An 18,579-nucleotide genomic window follows, 5' to 3' on the forward strand; every position below is an offset into this window, starting at 1 on the left:
TTGTTGTTGTTGTTTTTGTGGTGATGGTACTGGGTATCGAACCCAAGACCTCACATGTGCTAGGCAAGTGCTTTCCCCCTGAGCATAATCCCCAGTCCTTTATATTTTGAGACAGCTCTCACTAAGTTGCCTAAGCTGGCCTCAAATTGTGATCCTCTTGCCTCAGCCTCCCAAATGGCTGGGATTAGACATGCCACTGTGCCCAACTTGATGTATCCTTTCTTAGAAATGTTATTGGCATTATCTGCAGTTATCTGCTCAATAAGAAATCAGTTTCCAATGGTGTCTGACTCTACATTAAATCAGGTTTTGGAAGTAGAACAAAAACTTTAAAAATAAGAAGGGGGGCTATACTGTGGCTCAGTGGCAGAGTGCTTGCCTAGCACATGTGAGGCACTGGGTTCCATCCTCAGCACCCCAAAAAAACAAATAAGCAAAATAAAGGTATTGGGCCCATCTACCCCCCCACCCACACACACACGTGTGTGTGTGTGTGTGTGTGTGTGTGTGGTACCATGGTTTGAACTCAGGGGCAGCACTCAACCACTGAGCCACATCCCCAGCCCTATTTTTGTTTTTTTATTTAGAGACAGGGTCTCACTGAGTTGTTCAGTGCCTCACCATTGCTGAGGCTGCCTTTGAACTCGCAATCCTCCTGTCTCAGCCTCCTGAGCCACTGGGATTACAGGCAAGCCCCACAGTAGTTGGCTGAAAATATTTTTTAAAAAATAAAAATAAGGAGAAAACTAAGCCAAAATATTGAGCGTTGCATGATTCTGGAAAGTAGAACAGTGTTAACAAAAGAAAGACCAAGACCTTTAGCATAAATAAAGGTTTTATTGGTCAGTCTAGGTAAGTGGAAGACTGACACACCCCCAAATCACTGTTCCACATACCCAAGCCCCTGAGGTGGCAGAAGAAGCTAAGCTTAATGATGGTGGGCAAAGGGTGAGAAGTGGAAAGGACCTGAAGGCCCCTAAGATTAACAAGGCTACCGGGACCGAAACCAACGTCCTAGAAATAAATCCAGAATGGAAAAAGCATCATCCAGGGCCGGAGGTCTTGGTGATTCTGGATCTAAGGAAGAAAGTCAAACAGATTGACTAAATGACAAGAATGGTCAGAGGCAAAGGAGAGAAATAAATATTAAAAGGTACAAGAGCAAGAGTTTCCTTTCCCCAAGGAGTTGAGATGGGCCCTTTTGACTCATACTCTTAACTTACCACATCTAGGACTACTCTCCGGTTCTTGACGGGTCACTGTGGTCTCCCTCCGGCCCTCACTGTCCACCACAGTCCTGCGCTCCTCCACTATCTACAAGCAGAAGCCACCACCATATGCTAACATCACTAAAGGTGAGGTCAGTGGTTTCTTTATTCAAGGCCTCTTTCTGGGGTATTCCCGGCCAGTTTCCTTTACTCTTCTCTCCCAACTCACCCCGTCTGGCTTAGTGATCTTGGTCACAGAGATGCTCTTGAAATAGGATTTGGGCTGGGGCTGGAGAACTGGGCCGAGACCTTCCTGGGAAACCTGGGAATCAAGATCTGAAAAAGCAAAGAGATAAAGAACCAAAAGAGACAGTTCAAGTAAAAAAGGGGATAAGTACAACAGGAAAAAACTTCAGAGAGGGAGAGGGGACAGAATTTCAGAATAACAGAGGGATGATAAATGTCCCCTCCCCTCCACACTCACCATTGTCTTCTCTGGCTCTAGGATGGGGAGTCACTGGCCACATATCATCAAACTGTAGAAGAAGCCATAGTAGGTGAAAAGTCACCCTCGACACTTGAAGGATCACAGACTCCAAACCATTAAAGTTCCCCAACCCCCCTTTCCTTAAGAGATACGATTCCATTCAGCATAGCTTTATTTACTTACGCCTACCTGGCTGTTTTCCCTATCCTTCTACCAAAAAGTCTTCCTAAAATGAGATTTCCCTGTATTCCTCCAACAATCTTGCTTTAGCCAAGAATCACTGGATTTTTTTTTTTTTTTTAATAAAAAGCAGAACTCCAGGCTGGGCTCAGTGATAGAGCACTTGCCTAGCATGTGTGAGGTACTGGGTTCAATTCTCAGCATGGCATGTAAATAAATAACATTGAAAATTAACATTAACAACTAAAAAAAAAAAAAAAACCTTCAAAGGGCTGGGGACTGTCCTAGCTCAGTGGTAGAGAGTTTGCCTAGCACATGTGAGGCACTGGGTTTGATCCTCAGAACCACATAAAAAAAATAAAGTTATTGTGTCCTCTTCCAACTTAAAAAAAAAAAACCCTACAAAAAACTTACTATAGAAAACAGGGCTGGGAGATGGACTCAGTACTAGAGCATTTGCCTAGCGCAAGGCAGGCCATGGGGTTGATCCCTAGCACCACAAAACAAAACCAGACAAATACACTAAGTGAAGGGCGTAGAATTCCAAACCAAGTCTATGAGGTGCCAACAAGGATTCTAGTCATTGCACTTTATTACTGGTCTCTCAGACTCTCAGTTCAGGCTTGGATGGGGTACTCACCCTATGAAAAGGTCTCTGGGACCCCCAGTCTGGTGCTGGTTTGGGGGACTCAGTTCTTGCATCACTCTCCAAGACCCCACCAAAGATCCTGGGTTGGTGACTATCTGGGTACTTAAGCATTGAGTCCCGAAGGGTCTGTCCCTCCTGCAGTCTCTCACCAGGTGCTTCCGACTGAGGCCCTGGAAGCTCTGTAGAAAGGTGGCAGGTGGATACTGGGATAGGAAAGGACTTAGTCCCTTAAATCTCTCGGAAATCATGTCTTCTCACACTTTCCGTCCCCTAACTACTCCCTGCATAGGCTGCTTATTTCACCCACCAATCCACTAGAAACCCCTGGGTTCTCCCTCAGGGAAATCCACCCACCAGGCGGGCGGGAAGGCAAGGTCCAGGCCCCCATCTCGCTGAAGATACTATTGAAGTCCCGTACTAGGTCATCGAAGCCGAAGTTATCCTGGAAACGCATCCCTTCTTCTGGGCTGAAGCTGAAGCTGAAGCCAAATTCCTCTGGGGGCTGGGAACCATCAAACCTCCGGTTCCCACGGCCCCATGGGGTTCCTTCCTCTTCCTCTTCCTCATCGTCCTCATCTTCGTCTCGAGTCATCCCTCCAAAAAAGGGATCTCTGTGGCTGAGGGTGGGGGCAAACAAGCCACCAAGAGTTCAGCACAACTGAAGCCATAACCCATCTCAAGGGTGTCAACATGGACAGCAGGGACGGTCAACACCAAATAGCTGACAGGTGTTTCTGCTTTCTGCCTTTGTTCTGTTTCGTTTCTACCAAAGTCGATCCTCACCTCGCAGCTGCTCCCCAGCGCCTGGCCCTGGTTCCTCTTTGGCGTCCCCCAGTGCCTCCCGCCGGACCCTGCCCACGGCCCTCCTCCCCGGCCCGCCCCATTGTCCGCCCCTCCCGCCGCCCGGTTCTTGTTGCATCACCCCAGGCAGGAGAGGTGAAGGCTGCTCTTCCTCCTCCTCAGGACGGGCTTGGTCACTGTCGGAGAGGGCCCCACCGAGGCTTCTGTCCTCTCCGCAGGAGTTGGAGGAGAAGGGAAGTATTTCCCAAAACAGGGCGAAGCTCCTCCCAGAAGCCCCCCGCCCTCTTTACCCAGACCAGACCTACTCTCACCTCCGAGGTCCAGAAAAGCCGAAAAAGCCCCGGAAGACGTCAAAGAGGCTCATTCCCGAACTGGGACTCGAACCTTGGGACCTCTCGCGCAGCCCATTCGCCCCAGAGGGAAGCCTGCACTACGCTGCCGAAAATTGAGCGCGGCGTTAAGACCACGCTGCCGGAAAGCAAGCCTCAGATGCGCCACACTGTCGTAAGACGGCTGTAGGCCCCGAGGACCGAGAGGCGCGGCAGGCGGTGCGCTTTAGAAGGGCTTTATTTTTACCCACCGCCCCCGGCCCCTCTGTTTCCTGCGAGGCGCGTATGCTTGCCAAATTTTGGCTTTCCAGTGATCACCTCCCTTCCTAGGTCCACTCTTTCCTGCCGACCGAAGGCGTTTCGAGGAGTTGACGCGATGGTCTCCGACAGCCGCCAGAGGGCAGCCCCGCCGCACAAATGGAGCGACCTGAGGCCCTCAAGCCGCCGCACCAAGGGCACAGGCGCAGAAACCACCTCGCATTCTAAACTGATCTGGGGGACGTCTATTAGAGGAATGAACAGTATTTTACTAGCTCCTTCAAGTATCGAAATCCTCAGAGCTGATAATGACATGGGGACGCTTGGAATTCATCTCTTCAGCTCTCGAGTTTATCATATTCACAAAGGATTCTTTTTTTCTGAACAGGCTGTGCAGCCAGCAAGGCCAAAGGATTTGTAGGGCCACCAGGGAAGGGAAGCTTTTCAGGTGTCCTGTAAAGCAACAAATTGGGGGCTATCAGAATGCCTTTTGCAGGGCGCAATAGAGCACGCCTGTATTCCGGTGACTCGGGAGGCTGAGGCAGGAGGACGGCTAATTCGAGGCCAGCCCTTAGTAACGTTGAGACGTTGTCTTAAAATATAGCTGGGGATGTAGCTCAGCGGCAAAGCGTCCCTAGGTCCAATCCCCAGTACCAAAACAAAGTTAAAAAGGGATGGAGATGTGGCTCCGTGTAGACCGCCCCTAGAGTTAGTTCCCCAATTCCGTTAGAGGTCACAAATCCCCTTTTCAGCCTGGAGCTGCGGGCCTACATCCTAGTCCCTAGTCAGGGGGCTGAGGCAGGATGGTGGCTTCAGGTCAGCATAAAACAGGCAGACCCCAGCTCTGTCATGTACTCAGAGCCTCTTCCTTCCTGCACCTTACGCCCACCTTAGGTCTTGCTCTGGAGTACTCTTCCTGAGACTGGGTATAACAGCCTCGTGGAGCATTCAAGAACAAGAAAGGCTGGGCATGTGGCTCAAGTGGTAGCGCACTCACCTGGCATGCACCGGGTGCTGGGTTCGATCCTCAGCACCACATACAAATAAAATAAGATATTGTGGCCACCTAAAAATAAATTTAAAAAAAAAAAAAAAAAAAAAAAAAGCAAGAAATACCGCAGTCTAATTCTAGCAGGGAAATGGTTTGCCAGCCAAAAGTGATGTTGCTTCCAACTTCATTTGCGGATCCATCTATGTCATACTTAAGACTCCATAAAGCCATTTCTTTCTTTGAAATTGTCACAGCTCCTTCTTCATCCTCCCCCCTTTCCATTCAATCTCTATCCTCTCCCTTCACTGTCTGAAATGTGCTGAAGATGTGGCAGTTTCTGGAAGAAATGAAGATTTGTAGTGGCTCTTTGTAGTGGCTCTTTCCAGGCTCAGGTTGTGAAATTCTTAGGGGTGAAGGGAATTCCTTCCAGGGCAAGATACTAGCACATTAAGGTCAGAGTAGTTCTTAAAGGGCAAAGATTTCATTTTATTCCACTGCCTTCGAGGCCTGCAAGAGGAGGCCCAGTTGGTACGGTAATACTTATTCACCAAGCTGGTCATCGACGAGACTGAGGATATCCTAGACGGAGCAAGAATGGGCAGAGGCTGAAGGTAGAGGTTTTCTTTTTATATATACAAGACACATTAATCCATTAAATTTGAGGACACAGTACAAAAAAAAAAAAAACCCAAAAAAAAAAAAAAAAACCACTTCAACTAATTCATCTGACAATGCTGTTCATATTCATGACGCCATTTTTTTTGTTGTTGTTGTTTTTGTTTTCCTAATAATAAAGGAGGAGACTTAGGGCTGTTGGGCTGATATATATTTGGGGGTCCCACCTCCCCACTTCACCCATATACCACCAGGGTGAACAGGAAGAAGTGAAGGAAGGGCAGGGCCCACAGCAAAGTTTCATAATCTTGAATGCAAGGGAGGAGGAGGAAGAGGAAAGGAAGGAAAGAAAAAAAAAAAAAGAAAATACAAATCCTATAATACATACAACAGGGTGGGGATGGTATAGGAATGGGACAGACATGAAGCTGAGGCATGGGGTGGGCCGCTGGGGATGGGGGGCAGCGGAACCCCCCCCACATTCCTTTCTCTCTTTGATGCTGTTTCCATAGTTTCCAGGCTGAGAAGCCCTCTCAGAAGATAGGACCGGGAGAGGAGGGTCAGGGCCTCAGTTGGCCCCCCAGCTGTAGCTGTTGTAGGCAGACTTGTTGGTCTGGGGCTTCTGCGGGATGGAGCTGGTCTGGCTACGTTGCCCGCTGCCCGTCTGCAGGGGAATGGGAGGATGATGGGGAGGAAAAAGGTGTCTAGTTAGTGGGACAAATCTGTACCATGTCCAGGTGGAGATGTGCAAACTGCCTTACTCTCCTGTTCCCCTTGCTCAGATTCTATTGACATTTACTTTTCAACCATAGAAATTTGGTCTCCATAGCTAATACAGCCCCCTCTCTTCCATGCAAGAAAGCATTTTTGACCTTTAAATAGGGGAAAGGTGAAAAGAGGACAAGATACCTTAGAGATAATAACTCAGTTCTACTCATTTTGAATTCTACCTTCTCTCACTACCCCTGACCTGGGTCTGGAAAAAAAAAAAAGGGTACTATGAGAATTATGGTTCTGGGAGATGAGTGACCACAAGGTAATTCCATTTTCATTAAGTCCCATAAATGCCTCAACTTGAAAAGCTGAGAGCAGGGAACCCCTTAATTCTAGGTCTCCAGCCACCTATGATGGAGCTCTCAAGAGGTCTCTTGTACCACCCCGTGGATCTCTCCACCACCACACATCACATCTATGAGCCTGTTTCAGGCAAGAAAGGAGAGACAGTCTGAAGCCTCAGGCTCCAGATTCTGCCCCACCAATCTTTTTCATTCTGGTAACCAAGTGTTTTTCCAGAGTTGGGGAAGGACAGAAAGATCAAGAGGGTATTGAGGAGGGAAGGAGAACAGAGGATAGGGAGGCCAGAGAGCTCAGCAAGGTGTTTTGTGTTTGTGTATCCCGATGTGTGACCGCGCAATCTTTTCAAGTTCCCTGAGGCTTTGGAGGTGAAATGGGGTCTGAAAAGGAGTGGGTTCAAGCATATCATCATTCAGTTTCATTACCTGCTCCTCCTGCTGGCGCTGGCAACAGAGAATCATCTGCAAATATGGTAGCTGAGGCAGAACCAGGATATATGGAAAATAAAGGGACAAACTTTGACAATAGAACTCCACCATTAGAAGGGAAAGCTATAATGTCAGGAAAGGGGAAAGGCTGGGAGAGGTAAAAGGGAAGGTGTGACCCAGGTCTGATGGGATGAGGACAACTGTGCCATGGGAGGAGGTGGAGGAAAAAAAGACACCAAAGGAAATGGGCAAAAAGGGTTTTGATCTTGCCCCTTCTCTGACATTTCTTTTGCCGGCCGCTTGTGTTATGTGCGCTTGTGTCTGTATGTGCTGTGTGCCCCTGGCTGGCGCTGGGGAGGATTGGGTGAAGGTGGTGGTGAGGAAGGGTAAGAAAAGGAAAGGGGAGGCAGTTTAAAGGGACAGGAAGGAAGAGGAAGGGAAAGGAGAGAGGGAGAAGGGCTATTACCTGGCCATCCTGCTGCAGGTGATGGTGAAGGATCTGGGAGTGCGGCTGCTGATGTGGGGTCAGAATGTGCATAAAGGGGGCAGGTGGGTAAGCAGCAGCTGTGGCCGGATTGATGGGCCCCCCACTTCCTAGGGCTGAAGGCAAGTTGAAGGAGGCAGCAGGAGTACCGGAATGAAAACCTTGTTTCTCAAAGGACTGCTGTCCAGGAAGAAAGAAGGAGAAAGAATAAAAGGTATCAGCAAAGGAATCCTGGGAATTTCTGAGCCAAAGCTCCCCCACCCTCAGAAAACAGCATAGTCAGAAGGAACAGAATATCTCGAGTCAGATATAAAAGTCTCAGTCCCAACTCTTGCCCTTTTAACAGCTACCCAATCCTGGGAAAATACCAATCTCTCAGCCTTAGTTGCCTCATACTTGAAACAGGGATGCTACTGACCTCTCTGTTGTAGGGATCAAACAGAAGGATGAATGTGAAATTAACTAGCGTTGTACATAAACAGGAAAATTTGCTAACTATCCTTGGCATCCCTGCCCCTGGGCAAAAAAGCCAGGACAACTGCACAATAACCCACATCACATTATAACAATGTACCACACCTCACCTTCCTATTTCTTTTTTTTTTTTTTTTGGTACCTGGGATTGAACTAAGGGGCAATTAACCACTGAGCCACATCCCCAGCCCTTTTCTGTATTTTATTTAGAGACAGTGTCTCACTCAGTTGCTAAGTTGCTGAGGCTGGCTTTGAACTCTCAATCCTTCTACCTCAGGCTCTGAGTCACTGGGATTACAGGCCTTTTAGCACACCTGGCTTCCTATTCATCTTTGTGGTTTCTTCTCAGAGAGCTAAATTCAAACTCCTAGAAAAACTGAAATCTAGAGACCATTTAAAAAAGGTAGGGTGGGGGCTGGGGCTGAATGGAAGAGCACCTGCCTCGCACATGTGAGGCACTGGGTTCGATCCTCAGCCACCACATCTCTGTCTCTCTCTTTTTCTACTTCTGTCCAGAGCCGGGCACCTACCTGGGTTTTGGAGTACACAGATCCAGAGATATCTGGCACGCCCGTGTTGCTGGAGGTGACTGATACGCCTGAGGGAGGAGGAAACAGACAGGAGGTTAGCTCAGCTAGCTGCTGGCCCTGTTCCTGGGGTCAAGTGACGTCTGCAGCCTTGCTAGCTATAGCACTGAAAGGGAATTTTGGTCTGTTTTCCCACCTTCAGGTCAGTCCTGAGATCATAAGAGTTCATGACACACAGGCTCCCTAAGGGTTCGTTTTCCTTTTCCAGATAGATCTGGAGTATAGGTACGAGACTGAGGTGAGCTGTTTTTGGGGTAAGCAAGGGAATATGACCAAACCTCATCAGCCTATATGATTTCAAAACACTTCTGTGCCAAAGCCAAAAAGAATGTAATAAAAATGTAGTGTCCACTTCAAATCAATCTACCCAAACCCTACATGTCCTGCCCCTGAAGATTTAGATAGTCCCTGAAGAGACAACTTTTGGGCTCAGAATCCATACCTTTACTACATACGGTAAGTACTGGAGGAACAGCTCAATTCAGTCCCCAAGAGCATTTTTATTCCTGGAGCCTTGGCTCACCTAGTCCAGTTTCTCCAGTCTTAGGAGTTTTTCAGCTTTTTATTAATTAAAGTGCTGGCATAAAGGTGAGTTTCCATTTACTCACTTCTAGTACAGAGGCAAGGAGGGAAAGTGTGTAGGTAAGAGTGGGCTATTTCCTAAAGCTTATGTGGGATACAGAAACTAAATACATTGGTTGTTTTTTTAGTTGTTTCCATGAAAAGCCCTAACCCACACCACTACTTGCATGTTTCCAGTTGACAAACTTCTTCCTATAACTACTACAGTTTTAAGGAAACCATAGCAGTATAACCACTCATTTTGTTTTCCTCAAGCTGAAATATATACTACACTCTTCTTCCTGGGGTTTGGCAATGGATTAACGAGACAGAAAAGGCCATGGGATAAATGCTAGATTAAGCATTTCAAAAGAAATTTTAAAGATTTGAGAAACAAAACAGCTAGGAATTTACAGCATGATTTTAAAAACACATTAGGTCCCATGAAGACAAAATGAAACCAGAATAACTTTGGGTTTCTGTCTATGCCTAGGATCTTTTTCCTTGTCCTCTGCTGTTACAAACACCCCAATGAAAATTTTTTTTAAAAACGCTGTGTTAAGTGAACAAATCACAAATAAGGAATTCTCCATTTACCCACAATTCAACAGCAGTCCCCCTTCAAACTCCAGAACCCAAATCCTCCCAACCAATGCCTATGACAAAGCCAGCCTTCAGAAATTAAGCCCACCTTGGACAGTCACTTTAGAATCTTCCCAACAGAAGAGGCATCTTAACCTGGAAAACCCTCCCACATCATAAGTCCAGATAGTTCCAGGGAGGAGCAAACACCAACTAGGAAAAAGAACAGAACTACAGAAACCAAGCAAGAGAAAATACTTCCCCATCTCCAAAGTATCAACTCTACACTCTGAAGGTACTGAAGTAGACGGGAACAAGACAGGAACCTCTTAAGGAGCTAACGGGGTATTTTTCCCCTTCCCTTTCCAAACTTCAGATGTTCATCTAGAGAAAAACAGGGTAGCAAATTTTAAGAACAGGGAGTTCAAGAACAGAAATGGCTAAAAAATAAGGGCTGTGGGGAAGGATTGAGACTGAAGGTGGAATAAACAGAACATTTTAAAGACAAACCCCAACACTGATTTTTCTTTACTGCAAAGGATTACCCTCTGCAAATCAAGGCTAGATTGCTCCAGAGGAAGGGAAAAATTGACTAATTAGATTCTTAATCTGGCTGGTAAGAAGAAATTTAATTGTACTATACCCCTACCTTGTCTTATTCTGTGCAGAGACTGGAATAGCTAAAATACAGCTTCTAGTCCAGAGGTCTTAAATTGGATATGAGGTTAAGGAACTAGAAAACGCAGACCCCCGCCTCCAAGAATACTGTGTAGTCACCATAATAGCCTCAAGGTAACCATTAGAAAACCTAGGAAAATAATGGGTATTGATTTCCCGACCCTATACTACAATTATGCTCAGCCTAGATAAAGGTTTCCCTTTTTCTTTCCTATATTATGTCGTGCCTATACCCACTCCCAAACAGTGACAATCATTCCAACAGAATGTGCATGGTAGGGAGGAGAAGCAAGAACCATTCTTTCCTAATATGACAGGCCCTGGGAAAGCTGATCACCCTCCACAGAGCAAAATGACTCTAGAGGGCTGGAAACAAATACAACGAAAGCTGAACACTTTGGTTTTCAATTAACCAAAGATGGTCATCTAAGTTAACTCTATAAACCAAAGGGCTGATGGTGTACTAGTAGATGGTGGACCGAGTAGTGATTAGAATTTCCATACTTAGGATGTCTAATCAAATCTCTCCCACACATCCTCTGCTACACCTACAAGTGCAAAATGACTAATAATCCACAATCTCTGAGAAACCATCAAAGGATAAGAACAATGTTCCAGGCTAGCACAGTTTCCACAGAACCTGAGTCATCAACTAGCTGATCACTAATGATTTATCAGATCTCAATCAGCCAGTCGGTCTTTGGGAAACAGATGTGGGAATTAAATCTTGGAAAATGCTTCCCTATCGACAGCCTAGAACACCATCTCTTTTTGCTTTTCTCTCCATAAACCTTTTTGTCCTTTCTCCTCTGCTTATGTCAGAAGCAAAAAGGGAAGATCCAAATGGAAAAGTGAAGAGATATAAGCATGGGAATCAGGTATTTTATAAGTAGCCTCCTTCACCAACCAATCAACAGGCTGGAAAACTGAGGTTGTTTCCCCTCCTCCCACCTTAAAAACAACCATACAGAAAAGTTAACAGCTCTTTGCCTATGCTGGGGTCTGAATTAAAAGGCCACCCTCCACCCTTCATCCACAATACAACACTGGTTCCTAGTGTCCAGAAAGACATGCACGGAAAGAACGCCAGAGTTAGCTAAAGAAATACCACAGTTTATTGAAGACTACAAATATTTTTGTTACAAGTTGAAACTACATGCCTTCCAGAAATCAAAAGCAACAGCAGGTGTGTGCATTGATGCTTCGGAGGTGCTGCACCGCTTGAACTCGAAATGGGTAAGACAGGGTCAGACACAAGGGGGAGAGGGAAATGGGGAGGGGGCAAGTTCAAAAGCCCAGAAGATATCCACCAACTCATTTCCCCAAGCCACGCAGGCCATGGCCTCAGCTCAGCAGGCTCTCCTCAGTGGTCTGGTTTCTGAAACAAGACTTCAGTGCAAATTTATACACACACACAAAACACAGCCCCCAGCCTTGGGCCAAATTAGCTCTCAGCCGTCCAGAAATGCTTGTAAGGGGGTGGATATTTTCTTCCTAAAAGGAATCAAATACATAAAAATACATGAATTTAGAGGTTGATGAGGAATGGAATGACAAGAGCCCTCTGTGGGGTTGGGAATTGGGGGTTCTCAAAGAACTAACAGGTTTCTGAAATATTAAGGGAGGTAAGAAGCTAGGATTTCCAGAATCAGATATGCCAACTGTCTTACATTATCAACCACCTACCTTACCTCTGAAAATTCTCATACCTGGACCAGCTGAAGTTTAATTTTAATGTTCCTGGAATGGGGCCAAGTCAAAAGGCTTATAATCCTCCCATCATCAACAAGACCTTACTCAGTGACAGCAGTGGCCCCAAAGAACCTGGGTAGTAAATCTTAATGGGGCTTTTCTCAGGATTTTTAAAATTTATTATGACCCACTCTTAAGTCATAAGGCACAGTCCAAAGCTCCACCTGGCTATTAATTCCTAAAACTAGTCTTTATTACCTTCTGTGCTCAGCTTAAGACAGTTTCCCAATTACTGAAAATTTTGAGCTGGGTGCATTGATGCATGTCTCTAATCCTAGCAATTTAGGAGGCTGAAGCAGGAGGCTTCTAAGTTTGAGGCCAGTCTCAGCAACTTAGTGAGACCCTATCTCAAAAAATAAAAAGGACTGGGGATATAGCTCAGTGGTAAAATGTCTCTGGGTTCAATCCTCAGTACCAAAAAATAAATAAAATGTTGAGCAATTTACTCATCTGGAGCCCACACAGATGTTGCTCCATCCAAATCACCTTGAAACTAACTGAGCTTTGAAAAGACAATCCTCAACCCCAACCCCTAGCAACTACAATAGGCTCCTCCTCATATATGCCTGTAAGTCACTGAAAAATGTAGATGAAACGGTTTTATTCAATGTCTCCTCCACTTCCACCTTCAAAAGTGGAGCATGGATGTCAGATATGGAAATAAGTGATAAGCTAAGTATCTTTTAGGTCATTACTTATCCAGAGGATTCCTACAATTCTCTCCCTGCCATCAGATATGCAAATAGGCTTTTTAAGAAGACCAGTCATACAAACGAAGGAACCTCCCAGTCTAATTCTGTCTCTACTGCGTGGTCATGCCTATCCTCTCTCTCCATATCTTAGGTCTTCTAGTTAGGAATGAAAGGGGAATAGTAATAATAATAGTACTACAAAAAGACTTAAGCCAAGCCTATTAATCATATTGTTAGCTATGAAAGCATTTATCCTTTCTTTTCAGTGAATATATCCTCTTTTATACAGTGCCACAACACTTGCCTCCACTGATATCTCAGCAAAATCTTAGGGCCCTGTCCTCCTTTTAACCCAAAGTTTAGGCCAGACAACATATTTTAGCGGCCAAAAATGCCCCTGAGCATTCTAATCATGTGTAGTAACAGCATTTCCTAGAGTCAAGAGCCTCTGCTGATGATGCTCCCAGATATCCAATTCAGCCAAGCATCAATAATCATATGTGGAGAGCAGAACACCCTCACCAACCCAGTAACACCTCACAGAGACACTGAACCAGGGCCACGGGGAGCTTACCAGTATTGTATCCATGAGATCCATATCCACTCGGCTGTTGGAAAGGGGTGGCTGATGCATTCACACTGACATTCACACCATGCTGCTTGGAAGAGGTAGGAGCCACCTGAAGAGCAAAAGGGCCAGAACTGCAGTGAAATGGCAGCATGCACCATCAGTTTCACCTGTCCTACTCCAGGGCCCAGGTGTTCAGGTGGCTATGAATCCTGATTTAGGCTGGCCATAATTTGAATAGTGAAATAAGATCCTTACTAATATTTCCATAATCTACCTTTGAAATCAAGAGGCAATTTGAAGGAAGGAAAAGGGGGAGTGCTATCAGGGAATACATGGCCATCTGAGGAAAGCAAAGCTGTATGGTATCACATTCCCCTCTGGCTAATTCTAGAAAAAGTTAATCCCTATTATAATTCAACCAATTCCAATCCCACTCCCCCTTCCCAGGCCAGAAGAAAGCCCAATGTGGAAACTGTTCCTCCCTCATTCATTACTAGACTCATCTAGCTTTGAAAGCACAGCTAGGATAGTGTCAGGGATAGAAGCCTTCACCACAAGGAGACCAAGGCTAGGCACTCACAGGGAACACAGCAGGCCCATACTGGAAGGTGCTGGGGAGGCCCGGGACCCCTGTGTAGTATGGCAGGCTGGTGTAACTGTAGCCAGGAGGCAGCGCCGGGTTCAGGAATGTCTGCTGCGTGGTGTGGTGAGTCTGCGTCTGGTTCTGTTGGGGTTGGGCCAAGGTTGTGGCCGGGGCTGGGGAGGAGGCATCCCCACGACCGAACTTTGTGAGGTCACCTGTGACAGAAGAAGCTAAATGTACCCGTTTCTTTCACTGCAACACAAGTCACCTCTTGGTTTCACATGATTCCAAGAGATCCTGTTCAAAGACTTTTAAAATTCAATTCCTTAAATTATATTTCTTTGAAGCTCCATTCAGCATTGCTCAGAATACATTTAGCATAGTGCCAGTTAAGACTATTGTTGAGTATAAACTATAGTTGAGTATAGACTACAGTGCCAGTTAAAGACTATTGCTGAGTATATTTGCTATAGCAAAAAGAAGATCCCAGGAAAAAGTTCCTACATTATTTCTCTACCTTCTTGTATTCTTTCACTCCCAGCCCCTATTTTCTTCCATGGGAAACACTCCATGCTACACTTGAAGGGACAGAGACAGATAAGAAAAAATGATCAAGGAGGATGCCAAGAAAGTCAGGCCAAAAAAGAAGGTCTAGCAAGACAATGAGACTGCCACTGTGAGCAATGTACAGAAGCAGAGAAGACCAGTTCAACCACTACTTTCTGGAACAAGCTGAAAAACCTAAGTTATAATGTCATCTGGAGGGGCAGAAGATGGAGCACAGGCTTAGTATAGATGTGAGACCCTAGGTTCAATCCCCAGAACCAAAGGGGAAAAAAATGTTTTTAGGTAAGATGTGTGTGTGTGTGTGTGAGAGAGAGAGAGAGAAGGATTTAGAAATCACAGACAAGTGAGATGGAAAGGGAAAAAAGCTGCCAAACGCTCATCTTTAACAGGACTGTGAATCTACCAACCAATTCATCACGTCCATTTTAAACTTCTACCAGAGACATGTAAGGTGAGAACCAGGTCCTTTCTTGCTATTAAGCAGGGTTTTGCCATTCATCCCAATACAATCTCCCTCTCCCTTTATTTGGCCCCGTCCCAGTCATACCAGAATAAGGGTTGCTGGCCAGGCTACCATCCCTCCCGGTCAACGGAGTGGTGGGCGTGGGAAACGGGATGCTGTAGTAATCCTAGAACCGAGTAACAAAAGAGCACAGACTCAATGCTATTCATTCTCCAGCATGAAAACCACAGGTGAGAAGCACAAAAATGTCGGGAGTACTGCGATTTACCCAGCTACCGAAGAAGCTGGTTTGAGTTTGCATAAACTCCATATTATTCTTGCATATACTGTCCCCCCTGCCTGGCCATAAGCAGAGCCAGGCAAGGTCTACGGATATGCCTGCTAAAGTTCCATCAGGACCAATAATATTTTCAACCTCCACACATCATCTCTAAAAGCATATGCCAAACTTATCTTGAAAAACATATTTTTTTTTTCTGTAATTTTAAGTGTTTGAGACATATAGAAAGCATCTTGAAAGCATCTTGAGAGCTCCTGAGTACTTTATTAGGCTACAGAGTAGGTTAAAATGTGTTTACTTCAAAGATTTCACATCTCTGGGGAGTGGGGTATACCTAAATGGTAAAGTGCTTGCCTGGCGTGCACTAGCTCCTGAGTTGAATCTCTAATGACACAAAATATTAAAAAACAAGATATGACATTGGTAGAAAATGTATAGTTGTAGTAGTCCACTTGGGCTGGGGGTGTAGCTCAGTAATAGCATGTGCTTTAGCATATGTGAGAACCTAGGTTTGATCCCAAGCACCAAAAAAAAAAAAAAAACTAATTTTTAGATCACCTCCTTTACCAGAGTTCCCTTCCACATACTTACCAATGGAAATCTTGTCTGAAGCATCTGCAAGTCATCATAACCATACATTTGTGGCTGAAAGACAAAGGCATGTGACATTAATGAGAAATGGTCATAAATGATTAAAAACAAAAAACCCAAGGAGCTAAAAAGCAAGATAATTCAATACATTATTCACCGTCCTTCTTTGAACAGGACATAGATTATTTCCTTGGGCTAGGGATGTAGTTCAGTGCTTCCTTAGCACGAACAAGGCCCTGGGCTCAATCCCCAATACTACCAAAAGGAAAAAAAAAAAGATTTATTTCCTTCAATTTACTTAAAGGGAAAGTAAAAGTAGAGATTAAAGGATTAATGAAAGATCTTGAAACTTTCGTTGAGCTACTTACTACTGATTGATCTAGACCATTTCTGGGAAGCAGTACAATAGACACAAGTATATGAACAGCTATCTGTTCTCTCTATTCTATGAATGGAATCTTCCTGCCTTTACTCTCTAATCTATACATCTGGTTTAAAATTTATTTTCTCCATGAAAGATTCAGATTTTACTCTTGTTTTCTCCCAATTTCAAGATAAAGCAGTGTTGTTAAACAATGTCCAACAGTGTTATTTGGACAATCTTGTCTGTATGATGTTTATCTAGACTTCCACTTTCAGGGGAAGTACAGTTGTCTTTTAATAGAATTTTCATACCCTCCATCTTAAGAGGTACTGAATACCTGGAGGTAACAGAAGATATACCTGAGAAAAAAAGTCAACAATGTCAGCCATTTATTCTCAAGACAATTCCACAGTGAGCTGGGGAACTCTCTTCTGACCAGGTTAGAGGCAGCAAAGATCCCCAGAGTAAGGAAATCAGTTCATCTACAAAAAACAATTCTCCAAGAAACTGAAAGGAATTCCAGATGAACGTTTTAGCCTTTGGCATCTGAGGCCTAGAATTTCTATTTCACACAGAGCAAATACACAATAGAGGGTCTTGCCCAAGTTTAGTCTTTCCTCTCTAAAAATGATTGTTTTTTCCAAAGCTACAAAGATTCAAAACCTACTTGTGCTAGGTGCAATGGCGCATGCCTGTAATCGCAGCAGCTCAGGAGGCTGAGATAGGAGGATCCCAAGTTCAAAGCAAGCCTCAGAAATGCCAGGCACTAAGCAACTCAGTGAGACCTGTCTCTAAATAAAATAAAAAATAGGGCTGGGGTTGTGGCTCAGTGGTGAGTACGTGTGAGGCCCTGGGGTTCGATCCTTGGCACCACATGAAAATAAATAAATAAAATAAAAGGTACTGTGTCCAAATGCAACTAAAAAATAAATATTAAAAAAAAAATAGGGCTGGGGATGTGGCTCAGTGGTTGGTTGCTCCCAAGTCCAATCCCTACTACCCACCCCCACCCAAGAAACCTATTTGTTTATATGTGGCATTTTTTTCTGTATTGTAATTACAGTCTACTGCCTGAAGCCAGAACTATAAAGAATAGTCCCACCAACACCACCTTTTAGAACAAACCCTTCAATCCTACTTACTGGGTAGGCATGTAACAGCCCTGGAGCCATAATATATGGATTAGGCAACAATGGCGGGACCCCAGGAGGAAGGTTGGGAGGAGCTTTTCCTAAAAGAGAAAAAACATTTTTATGCTATCACACAATTATTGATTCCCTCCATCCTAGAGGAATGCCATGCAGCTAATGCAAAGGTACCTGAAGTTGTAGCAACCGAGCTTCGAGTTGAGGCTGTGACAGTGGAGTTGCTGCCTAGGCTAAGGCCCAGACTGCTGCCACTGTTGAGACTGGAAGAGACACTGACCACTGGGGGAGGTGCAGAGACTGTGCTGGACGTGGTAGAGAAAGTGCTGGAGGAAGAATGGAGATTCGCCTCACTCTCCACACTTGTGTGCTTCAAAAGGGAGGAGCAATGGAAGAGAGATGAAGGAAGCACCAATTAGCAATATAGGTTAGGAATGATAAACAATCTATTCTCTTGAATATGATCATCACAACAACTTCCCAATTAAAAAGGTCAGGGCATAATAACAGAGTCTCCTCTACCAAGGTACAAAAACTCTCTAGCTGCATGTTTCTAAAGACTCATGTGACAAGGATGGTTATTAATACAGACTCATATACCATCATCCTGTTAAGAAAGACAGCAAAGTGGGTGGTGACAACTCCAGTGTTGGTGGAGACCAACACTGGTTGACCTGTCAAATAAAGTTGAAATCTGAAAAATGTATCATAGCCTTCTCTCACACACTTTTCTTCTCTAGTTCATGGGCTAGAATAACATACAGCTGACTTTAAACTTGACGTTGTGTTTTAAGGAAAGAGAAACACAAGCTCTACCAGTTAGCAAGATTTGTCCTTTTCTTTCCACCCCACTCTCCTTTTTTTTGGTGCTGGGGATTAAACCAAGGGCTTCATGCACACTAACCCATACAGTACCACTGAGCTATACCACTAGCCCCTAGAAAGGTATGTTCTTTTGTAACATATACCTTATCTTCAACACAGGAATGGGGGATGGAGGGTGTCCCTTCCAGGCTTTAAGGAATGATTCATAGCTCTGCATTATTTCTGGATTCTTTGGCTTCTTTTGGCTTCCCAACAACCCCTTATTCGTTTCTCTGCAACCTCAATTCAATGAGTTTTATCATCTCATGAAGAAATGATCAAGAATTCCCTCTTGGCAGAATCTTAGGGTTGGCTAGTTTA

The 18,579-nt window shown here is 44.8% G+C and overlaps 2 protein-coding genes and 1 non-coding gene across 31 annotated transcripts in view; all 3 read right to left on the reverse strand.

The window, feature by feature from the left end:
- Nucleotides 1-817: 817 nt before the first annotated feature.
- On the reverse strand, nucleotides 818-3,775 carry Hax1 (HCLS1 associated protein X-1). 2 transcript variants are annotated; one of them, XM_046421653.2, is made up of 7 exons: nucleotides 3,637-3,775; nucleotides 2,879-3,141; nucleotides 2,516-2,703; nucleotides 1,693-1,744; nucleotides 1,438-1,544; nucleotides 1,224-1,314; nucleotides 818-1,077 (listed from the first exon to the last, which is right to left on the reverse strand). In XM_046421653.2, exons 1-7 carry the CDS (start codon nucleotides 3,687-3,689, stop codon nucleotides 992-994), a joined length of 840 nt encoding a protein of 279 aa, XP_046277609.1. In that variant the 5' UTR covers nucleotides 3,690-3,775; the 3' UTR covers nucleotides 818-991. The 2 variants fall into 2 exon arrangements, with proteins under 2 accessions (XP_046277609.1, XP_046277607.1); XM_046421651.2 differs by lacking the exon at nucleotides 3,637-3,775 and adding an exon at nucleotides 3,308-3,423.
- Nucleotides 3,776-5,135: 1,360 nt separating this feature from the next.
- The window catches only part of Ubap2l (ubiquitin associated protein 2 like), a 45,407-nt gene continuing 31,963 nt past the window's right edge, over nucleotides 5,136-18,579 (reverse strand). For 6 of the 28 annotated variants that reach the window (XM_058571938.1, XM_046421655.2, XM_046421654.1 and 3 more), the window contains 10 exons: nucleotides 17,569-17,764; nucleotides 17,392-17,480; nucleotides 15,886-15,939; nucleotides 15,099-15,180; nucleotides 13,982-14,199; nucleotides 13,405-13,510; nucleotides 8,509-8,576; nucleotides 7,487-7,684; nucleotides 7,018-7,068; nucleotides 5,624-6,182 (listed from right to left, as the gene is read on the reverse strand). In XM_058571938.1, the coding sequence (XP_058427921.1) occupies nucleotides 6,087-6,182; nucleotides 7,018-7,068; nucleotides 7,487-7,684; nucleotides 8,509-8,576; nucleotides 13,405-13,510; nucleotides 13,982-14,199; nucleotides 15,099-15,180; nucleotides 15,886-15,939; nucleotides 17,392-17,480; nucleotides 17,569-17,764 (1,158 nt within the window). In that variant the 3' untranslated portion in view covers nucleotides 5,624-6,086. The other 22 variants (XM_046421671.2, XM_046421664.2, XM_058571942.1 and 19 more) reach the window with 13 other exon arrangements.
- LOC124077567 (small nucleolar RNA SNORA58) lies at nucleotides 15,258-15,394 on the reverse strand. The gene has a single exon (XR_006846654.1). It is a non-coding gene; the product is annotated as a small nucleolar RNA SNORA58 (small nucleolar RNA).

The sequence above is a fragment of the Marmota monax genome, unplaced genomic scaffold (assembly GCF_021218885.2).
Source record: "Marmota monax isolate L192 unplaced genomic scaffold, Marmota_monax_Labrador192_F-V1.1 WCK01_AAM20220418_F8-fsc00108, whole genome shotgun sequence".
NCBI lineage: Eukaryota > Metazoa > Chordata > Mammalia > Rodentia > Sciuridae > Marmota > Marmota monax.

What these genes read in the sequence shown, in the direction of transcription:
- Hax1 (XM_046421651.2), bottom strand. Translation starts at nt 3,408, where the DNA reads ATGGGGCGGGCCGGGGAGGAGGGCCGTGGGCAGGGTCCGGCGGGAGGC. An exon ending in AGATCACTAAGCCAGACGGG is followed by an intron (nt 1,315 to 1,437) that starts GTGAGTTGGGAG and finishes TTCTGCTTGTAG; the next exon opens with ATAGTGGAGGAGCGCAGGAC. An exon ending in GGAGAGTAGTCCTAGATGTG is followed by an intron (nt 1,078 to 1,223) that starts GTAAGTTAAGAG and finishes TTTCTTCCTTAG; the next exon opens with ATCCAGAATCACCAAGACCT.